The following is a 20,613-nucleotide window of genomic DNA, read 5'->3' on the forward strand; positions in this document are numbered from 1 at the left end:
TGTGAGAATTTTTAAAATGTAGCAAGTTGTTTGAATTAGGCAGGTAACTCATCCTTGTATTGCTTTAACAGCATTAGTATTAAATAATAACTATTGTTCTTGTTTGATATAAGGATTAAGAATAACAGTAGGCAAAGAAATAAGGTATATAAAGGCAAAGAGTGAAATATATAGTGTTGGGCAGTAGAATGTATAATTATGGTCTGAAGAAAATATAAAGGTGGGCACTGGATTGCAACAAATGCAACCATAATCAACCACTCGCTCTCAGAAGGATAGCTCCCTTATGGGGCGAAATACGTTGTGTTCAAACCAATCCTAAAAAATAAAACTGGCAGAATTGACGATTAGGACAATTACCGACCAATATCCAACTTGCCTTTTATCTCAAAAGTTCTAGAAAAGGCAGTGTTATCTTAATTGGAAACCACTTAGAAGACAATGATATTCTATACCCAAACCAATTCAGATTCAGAAAAGATCACTCAACAGAAACTTTACTCATACTTTTAATGGACCCTGTACTACAGGGTTTTGACAATGATGAATATTATATCCTGGTTCTATTAGATTTAATGGCAGTCTTTGATACTGTGGACCATACCCTGCTAGAAGCATTATGTGATGAGACAGACTTCAAAAAATACACCGCTGCAAGAATATACCCCTGAAGAAGTCCACGAAACACGGATCATGTCGGGTCTATGCCAGTGTTTTGGAAAAAGCTGTCACCTCTTTACGCCTCGCATAATGAATGATAAGTGATCTGTCTTAATATATACCTTAATATAAAATTCCAAAAAAAATTGCAAAGCACGGAAATTTTGAATGTTGATACCAATGACTATAAAAAAGGTCTTTTTGCGTTAAACCAATCTTCAGAATTATGGTTAACGTTGTGCATATTTGACACCTTTGAAGTGAGTACCCTCTGATAAATATAGAGAGGCTCAAATATCATATGAGGTATCACATTCTACAAAACAGCTATTATTTATGATGTTCGTATGAATTGATTATTTGTTCAATACATCATAATTGCACAGTTCTTTGTTTACAACACAAATAAGACATCTAACACAAATAAGAGACCAAATGTTTTCCATAGCAGACCTCAGGTTGTGGAATTCTCTTCCAGAGATGTTACATCTGATAAAACAGACAGAGCTTCAAACGTGAGCTGAAAACCTAGCTCTTCAAAATGCTTATGAGCGAACATAAAATATAAATATGCAGAAAACTACAAGATTATAAACATTGATAATGTTAGAAGAATGTGTTGTGCTGGAGGTGGACCCTTGGCCTGGCGCAGGATTGGTACGGCCCTCAGGGAGGTCCCAGAGGGTACCTGCCACCAGGAGGCAGAGCACACGAGGAGACAGAGGCAAGCTGGAGCTTCACCAATAACAGTCCGGGGGTTCCATAGGTTGAGCCTTTGGGTACCCGGACTGCCTGGGCTTAGACGGGCCTCTGAGGGTCTCCTGGAGAGGTATGCCCACCAAGAGCAAGGGTGCACAGCTCGTGGAGAACAGATGAGCTAGACTGGAACAGAGTGTACCGGAGACTACTGGATGGGAACAGGAACTGAAGGTCCTCCGGGCAGGATAGGCAGCACCTAGTGGTCTAGTTTGTAGAAGGCTGCGGGCAGCGTCAGAGCGGGCAGGCCTGGTGGTCACAGGAGAAGCGAAGAGAGTATCCGAGTGAAGCGCAAGGGTCAAAGCCAGAGTATCCATTCGAGGGTGGTCAGCGAAAGCAAGGGTCAGTTCCAGGTATCAGTCCGAGCATGGTCAGTGTCAAGCAGAGGTCAGTTTCAGGCAGCAATCCAAACGTAGTCAGAGGCAAGCTGAGGTCAGTACCGTGTATCAGTCTGAGAAGGTACAACCTGGGTAGCGGAACATGGAACCGGAATCAGGAACAGACGCTGGGACACAGGAGAACCACGAGAACACAGGAACACTGGAACAAGCACATGAACAAGGAACGCAGGAACAGTGGACGGCAACTAGCTTCACACAAGTGTGATGACCCGTTTGCCAAGGCGAGGAACTGAGGGAAGGCCCTCGCCTTATATCTGGTACTTAGGTGATGTCATCGGGAGGCATCTGGCCCGAGGTTCCCGCCCTGGGTCCTTTAAAAGAGGGAGTGCTGGCCGTGCGCACACCTAGGGGTGGGGCCGAGGACGCGGAGCCCCTACGGGAGCTCCATAGAGAGGCCTGCGAAGACGGAGGCATTTGGGGCAGGCGCTGGGGGTGCCGAGAGCTGGCTGCTGCGGCTAGGGAGGACGTCCCGGAGCCCGAGGAGGGAAGCCCGAGATAAGCAGGCCCGGTCGCAGCACCAGCGCAGCCGGGACACGCAACAGAATGAATGACAAGTAATGAGTGAGGTAAAGTGCGTTAAGACAAATCTCTGACTAATATATGAAGACTATTGAAATGGAAATTATGTATCACAAATGACTATCCTAGCCCTCTAGTTAACATGTTTTAGATGTTGTGTTGACCTGTAATATGAACGTCGCGTTTGTAAACCTTTGTGATCTTCTTTTGGAACAACGGTATATAAAATGCATAAACAAAACCATAAATAAATAATAGTAGAAATTGTAATAGACAGTGGAATGGATAATGATGGACATCAGAATGCCACATTCATCCCCATGTGGCAAGGGCTCCCGCTCCCATGGCCCCACCCCTTCTCTCATGTAATACCTACAAACCTACTCGTGCAAATATCTGGCCAGTCTGGCATAGTGCAGTAGCCATACAAATTACTGTAACTCTATTCTGTCCCAGTCATTTTCAACAACTGTTATACACCTGCTGTGGCCTCTGCATAAACAAGTAATTAACTTAATTTAAGTTTCCCCTGGTCTGTGGTAGATACTGTGCACGCGTTCATAAACATTTACTTCACCAAGGTAACATGTAAGAAGCAAGTTCTTTAAACATGAGCATTAAAATATATCCTGTATTAAAAATTCTCTCATCACAGGCTATTAAACCTTTCCTCTGGGAGCACTTATTAAAGAAAGGACCACATAGAAGTTATGTTGTAAGAAGCCGTGGTGGTCAGTACCGGCTGTTAGAGGTTTCTCATGCGCTCTCCAGAGCGAGGTAAAGAATGCAGACAGTAGTACAATGTTAGTTAGTTCTACTATACTTAGTTAAGTGTTCACACTTGTAAAGCAAGATTACACTGAGGTCATATACAGAAGCATTCAGAAGATAAGACTGCAGGAGGCCTTTTGGACCATTGCCAAAATAAGATCAAACCTGCAAGAAAACAAACATGCAGACAGACAGACAGACAGGGCCACACATAGACAAAGGGCCACAAGAAAGAGTTGGGTGATTAGTTTTGCCCTTTAATAACAACCTTGTATACTTCTTCCAGAAAACAGCAAAGCAGTTTGCTCTGAAGTTTGTTGGGAAGTTGTAAGAACTGAACAGAGGCTGCAATGAGTGTGTCACAATTACAAACAAAAGACAATAGTGAAGGTGAAAGAGTCCCAAAGGCCAACTCTGAACACATAAGAGAAAATGGGATCAGACCACCAGATGAGTTACGTGTTATGGCTACCACCAACTAACTCTGAATATCTACTGAGACGAAAATATCCTTCTTTCCTGACGGAGAGCAGTGCCATTATGTGCTGGCCTCTGGTTTCTCAAGTGGAATTGCCACTATCCTCCAACAGCGAGTCAGGGATGAGGTGCTTTGCAACCAGCTTCCTTCTGTTTTACCACATACTTGTCACCTGACTGAAGAAAGATATCTCCACTTAGGTGCTTGCTTTGATCTGCTTGCAGCTCAATGCAGGATTCTGTCTTTATGGAGCTTTTCACTGATTACTGAAAGGTAGAATAAGGCTGGGATGTGCAGCAGTTCAGGTAATCCCCTATGCATCAGATACACTGACTAAATCTATTTGCCTTAATTGCTCTGCAGAACAGGAAATTTTAAGAGACACGGACTTTAGTAGGCACTGTCCAGCATTTTATATGTTGTCTCTGCAATGCTACCATGGAATGTTTTCTCTCTTACATAAGGTTTTTGTACATTGGCTCCCAAATGCATTAAATCTTCTTACACTTATTTTCCCATATTATCCCAGTCCCATTTCTTGGCTCCCCTTAATCTTACAGCAACTTCGCCAGAAAAGACTAGCACAGAAAATACTTCTCTGGTTGGGAAGATGTTTTGCACTGATTCACACCTATGCCACTTCAAACACAAAAGATCTGGCGGCCATGTCACTACACAGGCCTAAAATAAAGGCTTTTACTAGGGATGGAACACTTTGCCTCTCCACTTGTTATCTGGGAGCATATTTCAGGTGACTTGGTGTAGATGCATGCTGCTTGTTTGTGCTTCACTTGCAACTGTCTGCCGAGTTCTTACAGTGATTTGTGTTAGTGAGCAACTGTGGCAGTCCAAGCTGTCAGCCCAAACATCCTTACCCTTCACGGTAATAACTGCACTACTGTTAGACGTCCCGGTCGTGCACATGTATCTGCCACTGTCTTTCTCGCCAGCACTCTGAATGACAAGCGAGGCCTCCATTCCGCACTGGCTGATCTGACACCTGCAGGAGAGTTGGAGGGGTTCCCCGTCTTTGTACCATTTTACAGGGCTGTCTGGTTTGGAGGTCTCACAGTGAAGAACCAGAAACTCTCCCTCTGCCACCTGGGTGTCAGTGAGCCCTTTGGTAATAACGGACGGCTTCTCTAAAATTCAATAAAACCTGTTTCAGATTTTTTTACAAGCTCAGTGCACATAGTTTACATGTGATTTCTACACTAAGAACTCTGCAAAGATTTTTACCCCTAGAATGTTCTAGCAAAAGGCCAGCCTCCTTGATAGGATCTCCCTGCAGGTTTTCCTTTATTTATAATTTTGAATTTCTAAAATGAGATAAATGTACAATGCCCTTTCCAGCTTTTAAGCATGAAATGAAATTTAAAAAAATCCTGAATTACTAATTATTGTCATTCTGAAAATATAGTATTTTCATAATTGCCAGTGTCCCCAAATTACATTTAAACTACTTGGAATGTCTCCTTAGATTCTAAGCAATCTTATTGGCTGGAATACCAGGCATAAGTACCTTATAAATGCCATGTTGCTCTTCCTTAAATATTCAGAGTCTTCATGTCAACTGCCTTATTCTTAAAAGAGTCATGAAAAATAACTTAAACTATTAATGAATACTCTGATATTACAGACTATTCTCTAAATAATATTGCAGTTGAACACTCAGCTTTCCATCTCCCAAACTACCAGTTTCCAATCCATATCTACACTTAAAAGAGAATATTTGTGAGGATCTGGTTCCCTGATGAGATGAACACCCAAGAAGCTTCAAAGAAGAAAACTATACTTGTATGCGTCTGGGTCTCCTGATTATAAACTTAGGGCAATGTTTTTTTATTGCTTGCTCTATAGCTCTCACTTCCCATACATATCCAGTACATTGTGTTGGGATTACCTTTAACTAACAAGTTTACAGAAGATTTCTTATCACCGGCTTCAAAGGTAACAATGCCAGAATCCTTCACCGTCAGCTGTTTCAAGGTTAGCCTATGATATCCATCCTGATGGGACTGGATCTCATTTAGTTCATTGGTGTGGAGAGGGGTCTTATCCAAAAACCAGTGTATATTGCTGTACTCTGCCGGAGAGATTCTGCATCTGAAGGTGGCAGATTCTCCTTCAAAGACATCGATGTCTTCCAGATCCTCAATGATTAGAATTTTGTGGCCTAAAAGGAACACAGGCACATCAGACTCTGTGCTCATGCTCTCTGGTGACTAGGGCTTTGGGAGGACTGTCTCTCACAGTGCCCTTCCATATGAGTGCCTCAGCCAAACAGATCCTTTCTTCAACTTGGGAAAACAGGGAATAAGTTTCATTAAATTGTGAATAGAATAAAACAGAAAAAAATGATTTCTCTTTACATTGGCAGTGGCAAAAGAACTTGTAAAGAAACATAGCAGGAACATCAAAAGACAAAGATTATAGACAAATGATGAACTTCCACTGAAAACAAAAACACACCTATTGGATGGGACAAGACTGACTACACAGTTTCTCTAATTTTCTGTAAAATTCCTTAGTTGATGCGACCGACAGCCTCCAAACATCACATATTTGTGTTACGTCCAATGTAATGCAGTAACTTGGCATAGAATATTAGTAAAATAAGCCTAATGGTTGGTATCACATGCTATAATTGTGTTCTACTTGTAGTACCTTCATACACTGCTTGCATCTTTCATTCATTCATTATGTACCTTGAACAAACAGTTTAGCCCTGGACTGAGCATCCCCAATGTCACAGGTGTAGGTGTCACTGTCATTCGTCTCCAGCTCGTTCACCGTGAGCTTCAAGTCAGTGCCTTTCTGGCTCAGCTCATGTTTCTTACTTGTCTTGAGGTCAACCATCCCCTTTCTCCAGATGACAGAGGCTGCGGGTCTTACTGTTTCGCATGCAAACACAGCTGTTCCTTTCTCTTCTCCTTTCATGTCTGAAAGTTCTTTTGTGAACCAATTAGCCATTTCTGTAAAACAAAGTCCCAGCCTCAATAGGTACTACCAGTAGCAGTGAGTTAAACTTAATGTTATTCACGTTATCTCTAACAGCTACATTGCCTCTGAGTACATTGTGAATAATAAGCAGTTACAGCTATGCAGCCTAATTGCAAACCTGACAGCTTCAGAACTAGAATATACCAAATAAGAAAAAACAAAAACACTGAGCATAATCTTAAGAATATAAATGTTTTTGGCTTTTTACTGCAGGATATCAAACTATATTTTTGGTGTAACTCAAGAGATACTTTTATCTATTGGCCATATTCTCTAGCCTGTAAAATTCCAGAGCCATATAAATGGTTGACTATCTGCAAAAAAAAAAAAAAAAAAAGATAGTTGAGAAGCTTGGAGGAGAAGGGGGCTTGATAGAGAAGATATTTGTTTATGTCCTGCTGAGATTAACTTCCATGCATAATCTTTCACACAACTCTGAATTTCTCAGAAGAGAAACCTGCATGAATAACTAACAAACGCCATCCGGTTATTTGACTTTTCTGAACCAGTGGGTTAGCTGATGCTCTGAACAGTGAATGAGACAATGTGTGACAAATGCTTTTTAGTTACTTAAGGTTATGAACCATACTTCATACATATCAGGTTCCATCTTGATGACGGGAAGATTAGGATACTACTTGGTATGACAAGGCATGCTATAACCATCCTATTGGAGGGTTTTTCTAACTAAACATTGTGGGGTAGATATTCAAAGCTGGCTGTGTAAATAACTTAGCTGGTTAAAGCTTATCCAGCTAAGTTACAATGTATATTCAGCAGCATGATGAAGCCACTGAATACATGTGTATATATAGGCACTTAGCCGGATAATTCTACTCAGCTAAATTTAGACCTATCTAAACTTACACAGATATTCAGAGTTAGATGGCTAACTCTGAATATTGGTAGTTAACCATATAAGTTATATAGCTAACTTGCTCTGCCCCCTAATCCGCCCAGTTCACACCTACTCTTGGGCATGTAACTCTTAGCTGTATAAGGGACTTATACGGTTCAGCGGCAGCCGCTGAACATAGGCAGATATTCAGTGGCTGCTACTTATTGGTATAGGTCCCGCTGCTCCGGCTAAATAGCACTGAACGCACTTTGAATATTGGGCCCTGTAAATCTGTGAATTAAAATTTTTAGGGCCTTTTTTTTTTTTGTATTCCTGTTTGTTGATGAGAAATACAGCGGCTTTCAGTCGGTAACTGGTCTTAAGATGAACAGAGGCCAGCAATTCTCATGCACAATACACTAGTACTCACCCTGCACTTGAAGAGAGGCTTTGGTTTTTGAGCCCTCAGTTTCACATGTGTATTCCCCAGAGTCCTTAGCTGTGGCATTATGGATAGTTAGCAAGGCCTGAGTTCCTTCCTGGTGGATCTCATAGCTTTGGCTCTTCCGAATTGCCTTGCCATCTTTGTACCACTTCACAGTTGAGTCTGGCTTTGAAATTTCACAGTTCAGCGTCAGTGATTCTCCTGTTGATACTGTTTTATTCTCCAGCTCCTTTGTAAACATTGCTGGTTTTTCTGAAAAAAAAAAAAAAAAAGAACCAAAGATTCTCAGCCCATACCTTGATGAATTTCACATGGGCATTTTTCATCGTGATAGGATGACAGGTCACACTAGCAGCACAACATTTATTTTAATGCAGAATTTGTAACAAAACACACAGAGTTAAGGCTCTGGTTCTGATGTTTAAATGTGTTAGGCATATTTATCAAGAGTGGTAAAATCTGTGAGAGCTTTATGTTCATTGCAGAAAGTGCTTTTAAACAATCCCAGGTCTTAAATATGTAAATCTTGATGAGGTCGACATTCAGCCGCAGAGTGGCTAGTTAAGTTACCCGGATACAGCTATCCAGCTAACTTAACGGGGATATTCATGGTATGGCCACGCCACTGAATATTCCCGGCCATCTTAAAGTTAGCCGGATAAATATATCTGGCTAACTTTAGGACAGCCCTAAGGTGCAACCAGAGTTTGCCGCAATAGTTAAAGGGCTAGCCCTTGCAGAAATGCAGGTGTTCAGGTAGCCTGGTCTAACTGGCAGGCAATGTATCTAGAAGGCTGGATGCATGGGCAATGGCAGCCCTAGTGCTGCTGTAGATTATTACAGAGCTTGTGATTAGGAATGGGTGGGGACTAGAGGGAACTAAGATAAGTAAATAAACTTTTTTATATGATCTTCTGCCCAAGATGGCGGTGTACAAAGGTGGACGATTACAGACTGTCCTGGATAAGGAGAAATCTTGCACGTGGTCAAACTCTATGGCTGGCATCCGGGATGTGACAAAATAACTTGGCAGCCTGAATGGACAGATTGGTCGTTTTCTGTTATCATCTGCTATGTTTACTATCTAATGTGTCTTAACCCCTAGTACCCAAGAGATGCTCTGGTTGATGTACTCCTAGTCCTACCCATGATTAACACTCACTTTTCAAACTTCCTTGGGCTACACTATTTTCTAGTATGTCATTAGTGTTCATGCATGGAAAATGAAATCAGCTGCTGAGTGGCAAATAACCTTTAACTATCAGTGATGCCTTGGAGTTTAAGTTGCGGGCAGTGAATACCACTTCTCCAGAATCACTGGCAATAACTTCTTTGATGTTGAGAGTGTACTTTCGGCCCTTATTAAAGATCTCGAATCGTCCACCACTATCCACTTTCTGCCCATTCACCATCCAGTAGTAATCATCAATGCTTTCGTGGGACAAAACACACTCAAAGGCACAGCTCTCCCCTTCTTTGGTCTCAGTGCTCTTCAGGCGTTTTGTGATGCCAATATTTAACTCTGCAAAACAGAAAAGTACAGAATGCAGTTACTGAGGACAAAGGGAACTCTGATAGTAAAAGATAAGACAGACCAAGTTTTACCATCTCTACATCTTTCAGTTGGCAAGCTTTGACCTTTTGCCAGTCAGATTACCTTTGGCTGAAAAAGGATTCTCTTTTCCTCTATATAAAGTTATAAAAAAATCTCTAGAACGCTTTTTCTAAAACTAATTGTGGGGAGACCTCCAAATTTGATCCTTTTCTGTTTTTTTCCATTCTGGTTGCACAAGATTTTCTGGGTGGGAGAGTCCCATGATTTATTATTTTGGCCTGTTTGGGAAATATTTGGTATGATTGCATATGTAATAATAGCAAATGACCACTGGATGGCATTTTTAGAGAACAGAGCACAGTAACAGTTTTAAAGAGTTAAGCATGGGATTATCTGCATGGAGTAGCACTTATTATGCTTCTGACGCAACTGCAACATCGCTCTCTGCTTTGACGGCAGGGGGAAAAGGAGAATTGGATTCAGAAGACAGCCAACATTGGGTCCCGACTTTTATGGTTCATAGTACTGATACACAGACATTAGGGATAAAGCACAGGACTGCTTTTACAGCCAAAAGCAAAGCATGTTCAAGCAGCATTGTCTGAGTTTTCATGAAGGCTGCTCACCCCGTGAAATTTTGCTAGCAGTAATTTTGTTATGGGTTGGGCAGTTGCTTGATTTTGATTGTAAATATTGTTAACGTTAACATAAGACATAGCGGGTAACCTGCACAGAGCAGCAGTTACTATCCTTAACAGAAACACGGGGATAACCTGCATGGAGAGGCAATTACTACCATAAGAAACTTTTTGTATAGACCCGATGGACCATTTGGTCTTTTTCTGCTGTCATTGCTACGTAACCATGTAACATATTGTGTTAGTATGGTTTGGATTTAGGAGTGGTGTGTTGGTCCCCTTAAGATTCCAGAGTCTGTGATTGTGGGAAACGGTTAAGTGGGAAGTATAAAGGGGGAAGGATTTGGCAGAATCTTTCCTTTCTGCTTGAACTCTTTCAAGTTTGCTGTGGATCTTGCATTTTTTGTATGGTGTTAGCAAGAGAAAAGAGACCGCCAGGATGTAGTGGCCTTTCTGCAGGCTGGTGGACCCAGGGACTCTCCCAGTGAAAGCAGGAACCTGCAGGGGCTCTTCGTCACAAGGGGAGAGGCCCATGGCTGTGGAATTGAGATTTTTTTGTTTCTTCCTCCCAAGGAAATAGCCAGAAGCCGGGGTGAAGATGAAGTGGTTCCTCCCTATGAGGACATAGTCTGGAACAGCAGGAGTATGGAGCATTCCTAGATGCAAAGTGCCCCAAGTGGTCCCTTGCATAGAGGAAGTCAGACAACTCTTCATGCTGTGGGAATGGAGAAGTTTGAATACCGAGTGGAAGATTAGAGTCCAAGGAGTTGTGAATAGTGAAGAAGTACAAATTGCAAGTCCACTTTGGATGTGAATTTTGATTTGGGGTGATTGTGGGAGCCCAAAGAAGTAAATTCTATTACTTCATTAGAGTGTTGAGATTAGGGATGTGCATTCGTTTCATTCGTTTCCTATACAAGCATGTAATATTAAACGAATGAAACAAATGACACGAATGAAACGAATGCACATCCCTGGTTGAGACTGAGGTAAAATGAAAGGAAAACTTGAGAGTTGAGCCTTGGTGGTCAGGGTGGGTTGACTAAGGAAAAGAAAAATGTTCTTTGTGGAATGTAAATCCTGATGAATGATGTGGGGAATAAGACAAAGCGTCCCTATGCTAATGTGCATATAGTTGATGACTGAAAGACCTAGAAATAAATTTGAGTTGGTATTTTGGAAGTGGTGTCCACTTATGCTTTATTTGTGCCAACACTAATAAACCTGGGGCCAAACCTCACAGAGGAGAGACTTGGGGGGTACTCATTGTCCAGTCAGAGAAGAACAGTGTGCTATACTACCATCCCTGCTGTTGCTATACATGTCCACATCACCTGCCTGCCCTCTCTTCCCAATAGTTGTCATTCATCTTTGGCCCATGGCCCAAAAGAAAATGTTACCATTGATCCTAGCCAGGGGGATGTTTGGATCCCCTGGAGAGGGATTAGCTGTGGACGGTGAGAAAACAAATAAGTCTAATATCATTGCGACCGAGGTCTACACTGATGGCAACGTGGAAGTCACTCTGACTGGTGTCTGACTATCCAGTGCAGAAGATTCGAAGTGTTGCCATGAAGGAGCACAAGGAGGGGTCTACCCCAATCAAACCCCTTGTCCTGGACTATCTCCCTTAGAAAGAGAGACAACTGCTTGAGCAGATTGCTTGTAGCCTCTGAAATGGTCTGACCAGGATGGTACTGCTGGGGGTGGGAGGGAGTGGAGCTTCCGTTAAACACCCTTACCCAGCCTCTGAATTTAGGTCCTTAAATTCCAGGACTACTCCAAAAGATAGTTATTTATTAGAGTCAAGTCAGAAATTGCCAATTGCCATTGCTCTGTGGAATAGCTGCCGAGATGCACGGCTGTAAACACTGTGGTCCAGTTCTTGAACTAGCTCAGACCAGGCCTAAGGATTGTAGATTTATCTGGCTATCTGACTTAGCTAGATAAGTAGCGTTTTAAGGCTTAAACATCTAATTAGTTTTTTTTTCACATTTATCTGGCTATCTTACTTAAATGGAGAAGTCTGAAAAGCACTAGCTAGATGGACAAGTAAGACTTATCTAGGTAAGTAGACCTTACTGCTACTTAGCTGGATAAATTGGAACTTATCTGGATGAGTGCTGCTATTTAGCTGGATAAGTCCGAATTTGTCTAAGTAGCAGCAAAAGCACTACTTAGCTGGGAAAGTCAATTTTAGCAGGATAAGTGTGAACAAATGATATAACCGCAGAGCTTTACTTCCAATTTTAAAGGGATACACGAGCAGATTTTACATGCATAATTTAGAAACATCTACCACCCCATTAGTCGGCTTTTATACATGTAGATTGGTGGATTTCTAACAATGAAATAACCAGTTTTACTAATTAGACTACCAGTTAGCCCAGTCCATCTGCAGCTCATGAAGATCCTTCTGACTCTTCAGCCTGAAGTCCCCCCATTTCACCCAGACCCTCCACCCAGTCCTTTTTTCATGTTTAAGATGTTTACAATCACTTACTCCAGATATTGAGCAGGAGTAAATCTATGTGAGAAAGGTGCCACATTTACATAAGTAAATTGCTTATAAAATAGCATCTTGCTTGCATAAATGTTGGCCCTTCCCATTTTTTACATTTGTTAATTTACTTACGTACCCTGATTTACATGTGTATTTTGAGTTTTGAAAAAATATTTATTTTATTTATGTATTTAGGAACATTTATGAATCACCTTACAGATTAAAATAAATCTTCTTAAGCGATGTATATCTTATAAAAACACTCAGACATCAAATTAATAGAGCAGTTAAAACAAACTTACTAAAAAAAAAAAAAAGCAATAGGAACATAAGACAACCAAGACAAAACACTGAAATTGCAGTCACGTAGTGGTGACCTGGATGTTGACTTGCATTATTACAATTTTGTGGTTACATATATGATATTTTACCCATGTACGCTCTAATTTTTACATGCAAAGCTTTTGAAAATTAACCTTAAAGTTGTTTCAAGAAGCCTATGGGTAAAGCAAAAAATGATTTTTATTGCTATTACTTTTACTGATTAATGAACATTTTATTTTAATTATATTTGTGTGTTTAAAATTATTTGTATTATGTCTGAAGAATTGTAATCCACATAGAATATTATTTGTAGATACTGCATAATATAAGAATTTGTTTAAATAAATATATAATTGGATTGTGCTGAATTTAAAATTAAATAAACTAATAGACAGTGTAGAACCATTTGTAAAAATATATACCACCTCATATTTTACTCAAATTAATACCCTTGTATAATACCTTGAAGCATGGTATATATTGTTGCAATTGGTTCTGACACTATTTATTAATTTAATTAATTTTAAATATACTTTATATTTATTTATTTATTTATTTATTTATTGTTTTTGTTATACCGAGTTTCATGACAGGCATCACATCAACCCGGTTTACAATTAACAGAGTGTGTAAAGCATAACATAACTTAAAACAATGTTCTCAGTAAGAACCTTGAACTTTAAATACAGTGAATAAATACAGTGAATCAAATAAAGGATGTGAGAAAGTTACAAAAAATCAGGGAAATCAACTTGGAACTGGAAAAGGGGAGAGATTGTACAGAGCAATATTTACATTTTGGCCTATTAATGTAATAGAGTAGCAAAGTGATTAAATAAGAATATGTGAGTAACTGTGGCGGTACATCACTATGAGACGGTACATAAATAACCGGATGCATAAATACGATAATGGTATGATAAAAGCTCAGAAGGTATTGATGAGTGTCAATTTAAGGTTGGTTGATTTGTATTAGGTCCAGTTATAGAATAAGAGTTGTGCTATTTAATGGAGGTTTTATTCAATGCTTGGAAATGCTTTTTGAAAAGCCAGGTTTTTAGTCTTTTCCTAAATGTTAGAGAGCATGGCTCCTGTCTCAAATCAGGTGGGATAGAGTTCCAGAGAGTTGGACCTGCTGAAGAGAAGGCTCTAAGACTCAATGATTTATGTTGGTAGGTTTTGGCCTTTGGAATTTGGAGTGACTCTTTGTAGTATTCCCTGATGGGTTCTGGCGGAAGTGTATTTTTTAAGAGCGTATTTGTAGGTGAGGTGCGTGTTTTGGTTGATAGTTTTGTATATGATGTTGATGGTTTTGTACATGATTCTATCGTGGATCGGTAGCCAGTGGAGGTTTTTGAGGACTAGGTGAGATGTGGTCCCATTTTCCTGGAGTTTGTAAGGACTCTGGCTGCAGAGTTTCTGAACATTTGTAGCGGTTTGGTATAGGAAGCTGGGAGGCCTAGTAGTAATGAGTTGCAATAATCTAATTTGGAAAAGATTATTGCTTTGTAGTATTGTTCTAAAGTCCTGGGCGTGGAAAAGTGGTTTGATTCTTTTCAGAATAATGTAATTTGTAGAAGCAGTCCTTGGTGGTTTGGTTAATGAATGGTTTGAGGTTGAGTCGATTGTCCAGGATGGCTCCTAAATCTCTTACGTGGGCTGTTTGAAGGAGTGTGGGTGGTTTTGGGAGTGTATTATTGTTTTCCGGTGATATGAGCAGGAATTCTGTTTTAGAAGCATTAAGTACAGGTTTAGTCTGGTGAGGAGGGAGTTAATTTCTGATAAGCAACTGTCCCAATATTCCATTGTTTTTGATATAGATTCTTCTATGGGGATCACGATCTGTACGTCGTCAGCGAAAAGGAAGTGTTTCAGGCTTAGTTTTGTAAGAAGTTGACATAGTGGTAGGAGGTAGACATTGAATAGTGTGGGTGAAAGTGATGAACCCTGCGGCACCCCTCTATTGGAATGGTGGTATTGGGATTCTTTATTGTGAATTTTGACTCTATATCCTCTATTTTCTAGAAATGTTTTGAACCAGTTAAGTGTGGCACCTGTTAAAACCAATGTTTGCCAGCTGTTTTAGAAGGAGGGCGTGGTGGTGACGGTGTCGAAGGCCGCCGAAAAGTCAAGAAGAATAGTAAATATGCTTGGCCTTTATCAATTCCAGAAAGGAGGAAGTCCGTGAGTGAGAGTAGTAGCGTTTCAGTGCTTGCGGCTTTGCGAAAACCATATTGGTTAGGGGACAGAATACTGTGGTCCTCTAGGTAGTTGGATAGTTGGGTGTTTACCACATTTTTCCATGATTTTCGCTATGAATGGGAGGTTGGAAATAGGGCGGAAGTTGTTGGGATCACATGCATTTAGATTTGGTTTTTTTAACAGTGGCTGAATTGAGGGCAGTTTTTAGGTCTTCCGGGTAAATACCATGTGATAGAGAGCAGTTTATGATATCTGCTAAGGTTTTTGCTATTGTTGTCCGGGATGAGAAGGAGCATTTGGAAGGGATTTGATCAAATGGGTGAGATGATGGTTTCATTCTTTTTAACACCGTTTGTATCTCTGTGATTGTGATGGGTTCGAAGTCAATAAGCTGTATCTCTTTGTTTTGGGGAAAGTATGTGTTATCTGGAGAAGTGGTGTTTGGAGTCAGCTGATTAAGGAGATCCGATATTTTTTTGTTGAAATGAAGAGCCAGTTCGTCTGCTTTAGTCTGGGCTTGTTCGGGTGGGATATCTGGAGAGATCGGTTTAGTGAGGCTTGAAACGAAAGCGAATAAAGCCTTTGAGTCAAAGCTGAGGTGATGAATCTTCCGGGCATAGTAGCCTCTTTTGGTTTTCAATGTGGTACTTTTGTATAGATGGAGTGATCGTTTGTAGTCAGAGAGTGAGGCCGGTGAAGGGGCTTTACGCCATTTTCTTTCTTTTTGCCGAAGTAGTTGTTTGAACTTTCGTAGTTGATCGTTAAACCAGGGTTGTCGTTTGGATGCATTGGAAGACCTTGTTTTGGTTGTCAGTGGGCAGAGAGTGTTTGCAATAGAATTAGTTATTTTGGACCAAGATTGGAGGGCAGAGTTGGGTGTAGATACATCAATGAGTGGTAGATCAGAGGTTAGAAGTTTGCTGAGGTGTTCTGAGGAGCAAGGTTTTCTGTATTGGAAAGAGGGTCTTGAGTTGAGGTTGGAGTCTGATCGAGGTATAGAAAAGCTGGTGAAGATTAGAGAGTGATCTGACCATGGGACTTTTTTACAATTTGGTTGTTTTGTGAGAGAAATACTGGTGTTTGTAAAGAGGAGATCGAGCGTGTGGCCTGCTTTGTGAGTGGGTTTGTTGATTTGTTGACTGAAACTCATCGCTGACAGTGAGGTGAGGAAAGCTTCACAGTTTGTTGAGAGGGGGACTTATATGTATGAATCTTTATTGAAATTATTTAATTCATCAGTTTCTGTTTATAAATATTTGTTCTACACACCTCAGATACATGAAAGTGGAGTTGAGTGTTATCCAAAAATTATCTATATTTACAATATAAATTTAATATCATGATTTCCATTCTCGTCCAGAGCATAAGCAGAATCCATTTTTACTGGCTCAAGTGTTGACTAAAGAAACACACACAGCCAAACTTCAATTGAAGGTAGTCTTGTATTTTGATTTTTTTCTCATTTTTAAACACAATGGGCATGGTCAGCTGCCACAGTGTCCAAGGGTCCACCCAACCTTACAAAACATAACAGAGGACACTCGATTCCCAATAACAATCTACACTGATCACAAAAATCTTGAATATTTGCCTCAAGCCCAGTGGTTGAATGCTAGCCAAACCTTCTGGTCTCTTTTTTTTAACCAATTTGATTTTGAGTTATGCTATTGCCCAGCAGGAAAGAATCTACATGCAGATTATATCTTTATTTAGACAGTTTGTGAAGCCACCAGAGGTGGCTGTAGTGAGTAGAAGATGGAGCTCAGCTGGGCTAGTATTCCTCAGGGCGCTGGAACAGCGGTCTTCCGGTAGCAATGCTGTAGTGAAAAGAACTGAGAGAATGAGTACAATAAGACATTCACAGAGTCCCCAGTATGGAGAAGCCCCGAGATAGGGAGAGGTGGCCCTCGAGGAGCATGTACCAGATCCCTGGGAGCAGAGACTCATTGGCAAGTACTCATGCAGCAGTTCCACATAGGAGATGGCACTGGCACTGGAATGGAGGCAGGCCCTCGAGGAGCGAGTACCTGGTTCCAGGGAAACAGCTCTGAGGAGTAGATGGTAGTAGTATTCACAGATGGTGTCTGTAGCGACTTCTTCCAAGTAGAAGAGGAGATGGACACAGGCAAGCGAGTCAGGGAACATGGGTCCTCGAGGAGCAAGTAACCGGTTCATGATAGCGACCTGAAAGAAGCAGAGAGGCCCCCAAGGAGTGGGAACCCCATTAGCAGAAAAGAGTCCAATAGAAATTGGAGGCAGTGTAGCTGGGTACGGAGAGTGAATCCCATCCGTAGGAAATCCCCTGCTAACTCAACGGCTAGCAATAAACAGTAGGCTTAAATATCCAGGCAGCGTGACATCATCACAGGGGGACGCCCCTGAGGTTCGCGCCATAGAGGAAATAAGAATGAGGGCTGTGCAGCGCGCACGCCCTAAGGTACCTGAGGAGCATGGCGGGAGGCAGCACCCAAGCCGGTCTGGAGACGCCGGAGAGTACAGCAGGCAGAAGCCGCGGCAGCCAGATGTCCACAAGGAGCAGGAGGAGTCGCAGAAAAAGAAAGGTAGGCGGAGTGAAGCCGTTGGGCAGCAACGGTTGCAACATCCTCCAACAAATGATGCCATTCTTCGAGACCCAATTTAACTGCTAAAAGTTCCTGGGCACCAATGATCTAATTCATCTCTGCTGGGGAGAATTACCTTGAGAAAAAGACACAAGTAACAAGGAAACGTTGAAGCAGAATGGCTCCTACCCCAAGCGTGGAGGCGTTGACATCTATGAGAAATGGTTGTGTGAGGTCAGGGTGGCAAAGGCATTGATCAAGGGTAAATTCCTGTTTGAGATGGTCAAAGGCTTGAATGGCTTCCTCACTTCAAATCCGAGGATCCACTCCTTTCCTGGTAAGGGCAGTGAGAGGTGCCGCTAGGGAAGAATAGACTCAGAAAAACTGTTGATAGTAGTTAGAAAACCCTATGAAGCACTGAAGAGCCTTAAGGCCTCTCAGGCGGGGGTCAGTGAAGAATGGCAGCTAACTTTTCTGGATCCATACAGCCTGTAGAGGAGCTAAGGTACTCTAGAAAGGAAAGTTCCTTTTGCTCAAACGAGCATTTTTCTAGTTTAGCATAGAGCTGATGCTATCTAAGGCATTTTAGCACTTGCCTAACATGAGTGCGGTGCTGTTCCAAGATCCTCGAATAGATGAGGATGTCATCTAAATAAATGATGATGTGAGAATGGAAAAGATCTCAAAAATTGTAATTTACCATCATCTGGAAGACTGCAGGTGCATTACACAGGTCGAATGACATGACCAAATATTCGTAATGACAGTCCCAGGTGTTGAAGGTGGTCTCCATTCATCACCTTCCCCGATGCGAATCAAATTGTATGCACCTCGCAGATCTAACTTAGTAAAGACTTGGGCCCCTCTTAGCCTATCGAACAATTCAGAGATTCAGAGATGAGTGGTAAGGAGTACCAGTTCTTCTTGGTAATCTTGTATAGACCCCAATAGTCAATACACGGTTGAAAAGACCTGTCCTTTTTTCCCCACGAAGAAGAATCCAGTGCCAGTGGAGTATAATGACGGTCAGATGAAATCCTTAGCCATATTATGCTGAATGTATGCGACATGGCCGTGATCTCTGGTTGTATAGTGAATATACTCTTTCCCGGGGGGGGGAGGGGCATTTTCCCTGGCTGAAGTTCAATTGGACAATCAAAGATTCTGCGAGGGGCTAGCGCATCCACGTTTATGGGCAAAAACATCAGAGAATTCCATATATTGTGGTGGCAACCCAGGCATTGAGAGGCACACACGGTCCAGGCAGGAGGCTGGAAGGGGGTTAAGCATTGCTAGTGGCAGGTAGGGCCCCAGCTCGCCAACTGCAAGGAGGTCCAGAAAATGTGAGGTTGATAAATAACTAACCAGGGAAGACCAAGTATTATCTCATTTATTAACCTGGGAAGAGCATAGAAACAAATGGTCTCTTGGTGGAGGAGGCCTTTTCATATATGGAGTAGAATCCTGGTGCCAACTATTTGATCAGGCAAAGGCTCCCCAAAAACTGATGACACCAAGAGGGTGGTAACCAGGGGTTCGGTGGGAACCTGGTAATGCCGGATGATCAATTCATCAATGAAGCTCTCAGTCGCTCCAGTGTCCAAAAATGCCTGGAGGGGTATCTCAGATTTCCCAAGGATGATGCTCCCCAGAAATATTTGGGGAGAGGTACCTTGTTGACCTAGGGTGGCCTCTCCTACTATCCCTTCGCCCAGGAGTTTCCTGCTTTAACAGGGCATTGGCCAATGTAGTGTCCTGAACCAGCGCAATAAAGACAGAGGCTAAGGCACCTTCTGTATAGATGTTCCTCTGGTGACACTCAAAGACAATCCACTTGCATAGGTTCCTCCGGGGTTTTGGCTGATGGAGGGGGCCCTGAGAAGACTCACTGGCCGCTGGAACTCGGGGGGTGTAGGCTAGACAGATGGGTCATCAAGCTTGGCTCTGTTCTCTAGCTCTTTTCCGCAGTCAATGGTCAAGGCGAGTAGTCAGCCTAATGAACTCTTCCAGATCCTCAGGGGGTCCCATCCAGCCAGCTCGTCATTCAAGGGTTCAGACAGGCCCTGACAAAAAATGGTTAACAGATTCATCATCCTGTCACTGTAGTTCCGAGACCAGAGTACAGAATTGGACCACGTATTCGCTGATAGTCCGAGAACCCAGGCAAATCTGTATCAGCTCGGATGCAGCTGATGATACTCGTCTGGACTCATCAATTATCAGTTGGAAGTCACAAAGGAAGCAGTCAAGGTCCTCCAAAATTGGATCTTCACACTCCTATAATGGGGAAGCCCAGGCCAGAGCTAATCTCCCAGTAAAGACAGAATAAATGTAAATTTGGCTCTGTTAGTTGGAATCAGAGTTGCCTGTAGAGTAAACTGCATTTGCCACTGATTAATAAAACCCTGACACTCCTGGGGGTCACCAATGATTCTAGGTGGTGGAGAGAGATGTGGCAGTGGTGCGGCTATAGTTGCTGGAGCTAGAGGTGAAGCCAATTTGACAGGCTGATGTGGCCTGCATGTCCTCATCTCCGCTTCAGCAAGTGGGGTCTGGGATCCATTCTTAACCTCTGATGCTGATTTCTGGATGGGTTGTGGATTCCACATGTGAAGGCCTCAATAACCAACAAACACCAAGTGCCCAAACAACGGCTTATTAATGATGGTATTAAATTATAATTAATGATGTGGTGCTAACTTACTGCTTTTAATAACTAACTTATTTCATACTTTTAACAGAGTTAGTTATTACTATTTATAAATGTATTGTATTTATTATATGTTTTATACTCTGTAAACCGTTGTGAAGGCACGTCTGATGCGACAGTATAGAAATACAATAAACTAAACTAAACTAATACTGATATTTTGATCTCAATGTTCGCTATTTGTAGACTTTACATCAGCAGATGAAATACTTATGTTTATTCTTGATCATAAGAACATAAAAATTGCCA

The 20,613-nt window shown here is 41.7% G+C and overlaps 1 protein-coding gene across 11 annotated transcripts in view; it reads right to left on the reverse strand.

Annotated features, from left to right (window-relative positions):
* OBSCN (obscurin, cytoskeletal calmodulin and titin-interacting RhoGEF) overlaps positions 1 to 20,613 on the reverse strand; it is a 745,212-nt gene that overhangs the window by 446,631 nt on the left and 277,968 nt on the right. For 10 of the 11 annotated variants that reach the window (XM_029588301.1, XM_029588307.1, XM_029588309.1 and 7 more), the window contains 5 exons: positions 9,124 to 9,393; positions 7,857 to 8,123; positions 6,294 to 6,560; positions 5,489 to 5,761; positions 4,461 to 4,727 (listed from right to left, as the gene is read on the reverse strand). In XM_029588301.1, coding sequence (XP_029444161.1) covers positions 4,461 to 4,727; positions 5,489 to 5,761; positions 6,294 to 6,560; positions 7,857 to 8,123; positions 9,124 to 9,393 — 1,344 coding nt within the window. The remainder of the gene's footprint in view (positions 1 to 4,460; positions 4,728 to 5,488; positions 5,762 to 6,293; positions 6,561 to 7,856; positions 8,124 to 9,123; positions 9,394 to 20,613) is intronic. The other variant, XM_029588308.1, reaches the window with a different exon arrangement.

This window comes from Rhinatrema bivittatum, chromosome 2, assembly GCF_901001135.1.
Source record: "Rhinatrema bivittatum chromosome 2, aRhiBiv1.1, whole genome shotgun sequence".
Lineage (NCBI taxonomy): Eukaryota > Metazoa > Chordata > Amphibia > Gymnophiona > Rhinatrematidae > Rhinatrema > Rhinatrema bivittatum.